We start from the raw sequence: 8,303 nt of genomic DNA, 5'->3' as shown, positions 1-8,303 counted from the left end.
GTGTTTCTGGCACGCCTGTCTCTCTGCAGCCGTGCTCCCCCCTCCCCACGCAGCCCCAGGGGCCACAGGCACTGCCTGGCCCCGAGCCCCACCCCAGGGGCAGCTCTATACCCCACCGGGCGCTCCCTTCCCTCCCCAACAGCAGGCCAGCAGCACCGAGAACAATAAATACTGTAATAAATAGAGAAAACCCTGTCACATGGCACTGCTCCGGCGGCGGGCGGTGTAGCCGGGGCCCTGGGGTACCTGCCCTGCTCCGCTCTCCCTGGGCCCCCTCCAGCGTGGGTGGGTGCAGGTGCCCCTCCGGCTGTGACGAAGCCAGCCCTGCCCCGCAGAAGCACTCGAGGTTGGGGACGGGGCGTTCAGTCCTCGACGGGGCCGTCCCGGCCGCAGGTAAGCGTGGCTGCGTCCGGCTGTAACCTCCCTCCCGCTGGCTCGACGCCGAACCTGGCAGAGGGCTGGGGCTGCAGCCAGAGCCGAGGGGCGGGTGGCAGGCTGGGGTGTCCCAGAGCCCCTAGGGATGAAGGTGGCCTCGGAGGCCCATCACCAGGACAGCACAGCAACCTTCAGCAGGCAGGACACATTCCCGGAGGCCTGGGGGACAGTGCCAGGACCACCTCGGGGCGCTTGCAGGCTGGAGAAGTCGGGTAGCGTGAAGCCCTTTCCGTGTTGGGCGTGAGGAAAGGCTGTTCTGGTGAGCAGCAAACAAAGTGGCCCCAGAGACTCACAGAAGCCAAGGGGAGCTGTAGGTGGGTGGAAACCAAGGGTTAAATCAAACCACACCAGTAGGATGGGGCAGTGTCACAGGCCCCAGCGGCCCTGGGCTCAGCGCCTGGGCCCGCGTCCCTGCCAGGTTCGAGGCTGGAGCCAGCGGCCAGTTCTCACAGAGTCCCGTGGCCCAGTGTGTGCAGACAAAGCGGCTTTTCGTGTCCTGCGTTGGGGGGGGCGGGCGAGGCCCCGGCTCAGATGGGCTTGTACAGCAGCGTGGTGACGTACTTCTTCTTGTAGCGGTGCGTGGCACTGAGCACCATCACGCCGTCCTGCGAGAGGCCACGGCGTCAGCCGGAGCAGGCGGGAGAGCTCAGCGCAACCTGGCTGCGCCCACCCGGGCGCGGGGCACCCCCCCAGGCAGCCGGCAGCAAGAGGGCTCTGCCAGCTCGGGGAGCAGAGCCGGCGAGACACGTCCAGCACCCACGACGGGGAGCCAGGGCAGAGCCAGGGGAAGGGGCTGGTGGCACAGTCAGCGTGCCCAGAGCCGCTCAGCTCCACCCCGCTGTGGGGAGGCGGCTAAAGGGAATTGTAAAGAAAACCACAACCCGCACCCCTGCGCGTGCCCCGCTTCGCCAGGCAGCCAAGCTGGCCTTGCGTGGGTCCTCCCATCCCTGCCCCACCGCCTCCTGCCCCCGGCTCTGCCCCCCACCGGTGCTGCAGGCTCCTGGGAGCCCCAGCAGCTCCCCTTCCCTCCTCCAGCGGCCTCAGGGGACCTGCCCTTACCTTGATGGAGAGCGCGTAGAGGTGATTGAGCATGACGTGGTTGGGTTCGGGCAGCAGTGCGGGGTCACACTAGGAGGAGAGGAGTGTCACAGGGGAACAGCAGAGCCCTGACCCCCCCCCCCCCCCCCCCAAGCCATCACAGGGAGCTGCCCTCTCGGGCAACCTCAGCCACTGGTGTCTCTGGCTGATGCTGAACAGGAACAGAGCTCAGCCAAGCACCAGGCAGAGCAAGGGGCCAAACCAGCGTGGTTAATGGGAAAAATGATGCTTCTCCCAGGAAATGCCAAGGGCTAGGCCCCAGCCAAGGGGAGACCTGGCTCACTGCAGACAGGACTCCCCTTCCAACCCCAGTGCGGCTCTGTAAGTGTGGGCAGTATGCTGGTACTCACCGAGATATTGGTGTCCTTGTTCAGGATGACCTGGAGGAGGTGAGGCGGGAGGATGGGTGGGGATTTGAAGCGCTCCTCGGGCCGGTATACGTACATTTCTTGGCCATAAGGTCCGGGGGGTGAGCTTGATAAGTCTAAAGAGAAGAGAAAGGAGGAGACATGAAACAGCTAAAGCAGGACTGGTGAGCACAGAGCAGCTCCCAAGAAACTGAGAAGGACCCAGCAGGGTCTTTCAGGCACAAACATCTTCCATGAGCCATGGCCATGTATCCTATAACAACAGCTCAGCCTTTTCACATCAGGAAAAGCAGCCAGGAGACCCCTGGGCATCTCCAAGCAGGGCTGTTAGCTGGTACATGCACTGACACAACACAAGCACCCTGTGGTATCTGCCCCGAGACCCCTCCTCGCAGCTCTGGGCACAGCTGGGTCCTCACCTCCCTGCAGCAAGCAGCCAGCCTGCCCCAGAGCTGTACCCTGTGCAGCAGGGGCACAGCAAGCAGCACGCCTGCACCCTCTGGGTGCTGCAGGACTGCCTGATGAGGAGGTCCCAGAAAGGGCAAAGGGGAAGTCTAGACTGAGCAGCTGCTCAACCCATGTGAGGGACTGCGGGAGCTTGTGGTTGCTGGAAGCTGGACTGGCCATATCTCCCTGCCACATCTGACCTGATCATTTTAGAACAACCAACGCCCAGAAGGGCTCCACCTCCCTGGAGCTGCTGCTGCTTGCTGGCTTCTTTCCAAGGAAGTATCTCCTGCTGGGCCGGGCAAAGACGTGAAGCTGAGCTATATCTGAGACAAGGCTTGTAGCAGAGATGGCAGCTGCACTCAGAGTGCCCTGGACCAAAACACGACTGAGCTACCTGCCAGCATTACACACCGAGCCAGCACCGCCGGTGTCTGCATGGTAACCTAACCTGCTGCTGTAACACAAGTGGACAGGGAGGTTTCCGATGCGCTAGCACTAGTACAAATTACCTTGGCATGAAAACCAAGAGTAGCCGCTGAAAATAACCTGGATCCTGCTCTCACCTAGCTTGTACCCCAGATCGGATGACTTACTCACAGTTGAGCAGACAGAAAGGGCTGATGTTCCCGGCGTTCACCAGTCTGAAATGGCTGCCTCAGCCACGCACAGGCACTGGCCCTGCTCTGGGACAGCGCTAGCACAGAACAAGTTACACCAGCACAGCCCCTCCACAGAGACGAGCTCTCAGCTGTGGGCTGCTGAGGACATGCTGCCAAACACTATTCTTCTCGGGTGCAGGCACACACCTCTGCTCAGGGGTTCTCTTCACCCCCAGAGCAGTGAGTCTCAGAGCAGAGGAGGTGGAAGATAGCACATGCAAAGCTGTAATGCTACAAAAACTCACCCCGACCTGAGGTTTCTGAGCTCTCCAAGGAATCCACCTTCAAAGCATCAAAGACCTCAAAGTCAGACTTCTTGACGTGAATCAGGTTGTTAATCGTCCCCATCTGGCTGGTGACCACAGGCTGGAAAGAACTGAAGTAAGAGTCTTCCTATGTTCACCTCCAATCGAAGCACACTCAGGGCTTCCTAGATCCTCCCAGCCCAAGCTGTCTTTGCTGCACACCTGAGAGCACATGTGGGCAGCGTCTAGCTCGGCTCTACGCTTGCAGGTCTCTGCTGTTCACCCTGGGAGGATCTCCCTTTACTCCCAGGCTTTTACATCACCTCCTATTTTCACTCTCCATCCTGCTAGGTGCCAATGGGTAAGTGTCCTCTCCTTCCCATGCTGCTACTGTATGATTCAGTTTGGAGGAGAACCTGCGAGTGAGTGCTGACCCCAAGGCCCATCTTCCCATGTAGTCGATTCTCAATGGGACTTAAAACCCTTCTGGTGTTACCAGGCCCCTCAGTACCTCTCCGACACTCCCCTATACAGCACGTCTAAGCCCAGAGGAACCAGCCTCTGAAAGGATTCATGGGATGGAGAAGTCCCTTTTGTTTTGGCAGACACCCTCTGCTCTTCCTGTTCCCCCTCTGCTGCAATTACATCATGTCTAGTCTCCCGAAGAAGACAAGATCTGAAGGGATAAAGCTTTGAGCGTTACCTCAGATGGGTCATGGACCCATTGGCCATCCACAAAAAATTTGTACTGGTGCTCTCCTTCTGGGAGGTCCAGGATAGCGACAAAGTCATTGTGGCTGTGCAGAGAGAACAGATGTGCAACAGCGTTACCCTGTTGATGCTCTGGATGCCATTCTTCCACGGGGTCCCAGCAAACAGCACTTTTTCACGCACTGCCCAGCCCCTCTACCCCAACCGTTCCATGCAGGGTTAGGCTTGCTCATCGTCAGTGATCTGAGGCATAGGCACAGCAGGCGCGAGCGTTCAGAGCACTGGCGTGGCTCAGACCCTTAGGGGTCCAGCTGCAAGGAGCGCAGGAGGCAGTCCAGCCCTGTGTGCCCCGGGAAAGTCAATGTGACAGGCACCCCCTGCAAGACACACCGGGGAGGATGCGTGGGCAAAGCATCTAACCCTGCGCTGGCACCGCAGGAAGGGGGCAGCAAGTGTAACAGCTCTGTTTGTGAAGCCTGCAATTGAGATAAATCCATTCCAGATGATTTGCTGGGATTATGCCCAGAGTCCTACACAGTGTTTCCACGGAAATCACAGATGTATTGCGGAACAGCGAGAACATCGTTAGGGCAGGAAGACACGTGAGGGACAAACAAACAACCCTCACTGGCAACAACACAACTAGGCACAGGGTAAGGCCACAGCCAAGGGAAGAGCTGACAGCTTCCAGAGGACTGCTGCATACCTGGGCAGGGCTCTGCTGCCAGGACTAGCTGCTGCGTGACACCCGGCTGGACAAGCAAAGTAGCCCATCCTGTCCTGTCCCTCTGTTTCACAACTTCCCACCGCCACCACAGCACCACCCAGGGAAGAACCTGACTACGTATTTGTGCTCAGACCCTCCAGCTTGGGTCAACTGAGAAAAGCCAGGTGAGCAAAGGGAACAGCAACCAGCACAGAGAAGGGAAAACACTGCCTGCGATGGAGCAGATGAGAACATAGAGTGACCTGAGAGACAGGCTACCTCTTGATGAGTGGGATCTTGGTGCTCCAGTTGTTGAAAGATCCGGAGATGAAGACCTCTTTGCCTCCATCAGCCCAGCGGATGACAGTGGGACGAGCCTGTTGGGACGGTTTCACTGACTCCTCCAGATCTGGCTGCCACGACACAAACTCCTTGTCCCCAGCAATCTGAGAAAAGAAAACCAGAGTCCGACTGAGACACAGAGACAACCAGGACCACCTTTACTTCCCCCTGGCCTCTCCAAGCCTGCCTGCACATCCCAGACAAGAACATCGCAGAGCTCCTCCAGCCTCCCTGCTCTCCCCAGCCCCCTCACGTGGCTGGGAGCGCAGCCCCGCACAGCCGGTGAGCGGAAGCCCCAGCCAGGGACCCAGAGGGCAGGACAGGACAGCCAGCAGCCAGCCCTTACCTTGGAATCGTGGGAGCTGAAAACACTGGGGTCATCAGTGCTCCCCACCATGATCTTGTGCGGGTGCTCCTTGGCGGGGTGGGGGGCACCGGAGCCGTCTGAGCGGTGGGACTTGGAGCCATGGCGTTCCCCAGACACTCGCTCGCTGGTGGTGTTCCCCATGACAGCTCAGCAGCCCCTGTGAGAGAGAGAGGACAGCAGTGTGCCTGTGCCCACGGGCTCCGGCAGCGAGGAGAGGAGCAAAGGCGCCGTCTCCCAACGCTCTTTGCCAGGGGAGGCTGATGACAATCCTAAAAAGGGGCCAGAGTTCATTCCCACTGCCAAGTTTGGGAGCTGAATGGGAATTTAACAAACAAGACAGCTTGACCTAATTATAGCCATATCCTTACGAACCATCACTCTAGATAAGCTGGTGATTGTGGTACTCCAAAACCAATACTAGTTACGCTGCATCCCACAAAAGCCCTCGGCAGTCAGCATAGTAGAAGGGCTGATGGGAAGAATAAAGCCAACCTTTACTGGCAAATCAATTGCTTGGCGTTAAAACAGCCTCTTCCACAGCCCCACAGTCAGGCTCTACAGACAAATCCCCAACATCCAGCACGAAAGCAGCCGGAGAGTGAAAGTAGCAGCTGTTTAACAGCTCCCAACAAGTCTCCAAGAGCTTGCGAGCAGAAGAGTGGAGCCTTGCACCTGGCAAAGGCGACAGGGAGCATTTAAAGAGTCTGAGTGGAATCGCCCAAGCTGGATCTTGGCCAAGGTGTAGGGCTAATGCCGTGGTGTCTGCAAAAAGCTCAGCCCTCAACGGCATTCACTTATGATTCACCAGGCAAGCCACCATGTCAGCTGCATCACAGCACAGCGAGGAGGTCTGCTTGTTGTGTCCCAAACCAGCGGCACCACTCCCAGCACTCCTGGCCTGGCCACCCAGAGGCAGACGATGAGGGCAGGACGATGCCAGCCACCCCCAGGGCCACTCTGCAGCTGGAGATGGGCCGTCACCCCCGATCTCACCCAGCTCCCAGAAGGCAAGACAGAAGAACTGGCCATACGAGGCCAAGCCATGAACAGCTACACACCTCTCAGGACAAACAACAAAGCCACTGCAAGCTACGTGGGACTCCTCAGGCCTTACCCAGTTTCTAGCAGCCAGGATGGATTGGGGTTCTTGCCCCCTTCCCAGGCTTAATTTGCAGCTTTCAGCTTACTGCACTGATCATGGGCTCCGCAGGGCAAGGCAAGAGGACAGCCAGCCTTGCTCCACGCGCTTAGTTGCGACATTTGGGTATTTGTTTAGAAGATCAAGTTATATGAAGGGTGCCAGGCAAGGCTGGCAGCCAAAGCCAGGCTTTAGAACATTGCGGAGCAATTACTGAAGTATTTCTTAACTCCTGAGGGCTAAAAGGCAGTTTGAGAGGGCACTGTACCCCCACCCCCACTCAGTGAGGATCAAGTATACCTGAAGATCCAGGTCAGATGAGCTACACCACCTGCTCTGCCACCTTCCCCCTCTGCCCTGGAGAAGGCTCAGCCCGCTCCTCACAAACCCTGTACCACTAGACCTGCTGTTGAGGAGCTCCTTCCTCAGTAACTCCGCTAAGGCTCCCTTACTTCTCATCCATGAGCAGGAAGGTAGGGAAGGCTCTTGTACCAAGGCAGACCTGAGAGAGACGTGCAGGTGTCGAAAGCTTCCCTTTCTCTTCTCTAAAATGAGTCCAGTCCCTCTGGCTGTCCCTTATAGGTCACGCTCTCCAAACGCCTCCCGAGGTTTCTCTCAAGCGGTGGCTCCTTTCCGGCACTTGGCATCTGAAACACCGCACAGACAAGACCACCCCACCTCCTGCATCGTGCACACAGGCACCCTGCTGCGCTGGGACAGCGAGCTCTTCGAGCACAGCCGGCAGTATTTGAATTTACTTAAGTATTTAACTTAAGTAACTTAATTAACTTCTACAGCTAAACCCCTCCTGCGTTCGGACGAGCCCTTGCTGCGCAGCACGCTCGGATGGTGCGACACAAGTCCGTCCAAGTGACCGATGGAAACGCTGCCCACACCGAGGGCCAAGCAAACCTCCGCAGCGTCTCAGCGCACCCGCTCCCAGCTTGGCAGCAAGCCGCTGCCAGCTGCAGTCCGCAGTAAGGTGGGTGCTGCCGGCTGGATCCCAAGGCCCTTTCACCCTCTGCCAGCCCTACCTCCCCACTTTCCTTCTGGAAACGACAGGTGAAACCACATCAGTTCCCCCCCAGAGATGTGTCATGCTTGCTGCCTCTCCCACCCGGCCAGTGACCTGTGACTGGGAACGCTGGCGGCTAGCCTCAGAGGGTTTATTTTGGAGAGATGGGCTCTCTGTTCAGCACCTCAGTTGCCCGCAGCCTGCTCGGCTGCTGACCCCTCCTGGGGCTGGAGTTGCCCAGGGAAGCCCGATTCGCCCGGACTCTCCCGCCTCCCCGCTTTCGGAGAGGGGAACCAAGCCAGGAGGTTGCCGTAAGGTTTCGGGGACGCGCCGGGAAACCGGGGAGAGGAAACTCTCCCTCCTCCCGGGCCCACGCCGAGCAGGCACGGCGGGGGTGAGGGCTCTGCAAAGCTCGGCCCACGGCCGCCAGCTCCCCTTCCCCGCCAGGTCGCCTCCGCCACGGCCCTGAGGAGAAGCGGCCGCACCGGCAAGTGAGACAGGGCCACCGCCACCCACCGCAGTGTCACCCGGGGGGACGCCCAGCCAAGCCTCGCCCACCGCCTCCCGCAGCAACGCCCGGCCGGCTGCCACCCAACCCACCCGCGGCGTGGCCAGCCGTGACACCCCGCCGTCACCCCCCGGCCCCGGCCGCCGCCCCACCTGGCCGCCGCCGCCGCCCCGCTCTCCGCCTCCGTCCAAAATGGCGACACCCCCCGCCGCCACCGCCAGCCTCTGAGGGGCGCTCTGGCCCGCCCCCGCCTGCCGCTCT

General features: G+C 59.4%; 1 protein-coding gene across 5 annotated transcripts; it reads right to left on the bottom strand.

Moving 5' to 3' along the window:
• Positions 1-154: 154 nt before the first annotated feature.
• Positions 155-8,252, bottom strand: PRKAB2 (protein kinase AMP-activated non-catalytic subunit beta 2). 5 transcript variants are annotated; one of them, XM_032998654.2, is made up of 9 exons: positions 8,195-8,248; positions 7,022-7,166; positions 5,361-5,538; positions 4,952-5,118; positions 3,959-4,052; positions 3,256-3,376; positions 1,884-2,017; positions 1,495-1,563; positions 155-1,040 (listed from the first exon to the last, which is right to left on the bottom strand). In XM_032998654.2, the coding sequence occupies exons 3-9, from the start codon at positions 5,520-5,522 to the stop codon at positions 963-965; spliced, it is 825 nt and encodes a 274-aa protein (XP_032854545.1). In that variant the 5' UTR covers positions 5,523-5,538; positions 7,022-7,166; positions 8,195-8,248; the 3' UTR covers positions 155-962. The 5 variants fall into 5 exon arrangements, with proteins under 5 accessions (XP_032854545.1, XP_032854547.1, XP_032854546.1 ...); XM_032998656.2 differs by having other exon boundaries at positions 3,262-3,376; XM_032998655.2 differs by lacking the exon at positions 7,022-7,166 and having other exon boundaries at positions 8,195-8,252.
• Positions 8,253-8,303: the final 51 nt, after the last annotated feature.

This window comes from Tyto alba, unplaced genomic scaffold, assembly GCF_018691265.1.
Source record: "Tyto alba isolate M040663 unplaced genomic scaffold, T.alba_DEE_v4.0 Super-Scaffold_1000006, whole genome shotgun sequence".
Classification (NCBI taxonomy): domain Eukaryota; kingdom Metazoa; phylum Chordata; class Aves; order Strigiformes; family Tytonidae; genus Tyto; species Tyto alba.
Note: the sequence above shows the minus strand (reverse complement) of the source record. Positions and strands in the feature narration are given on the sequence as shown.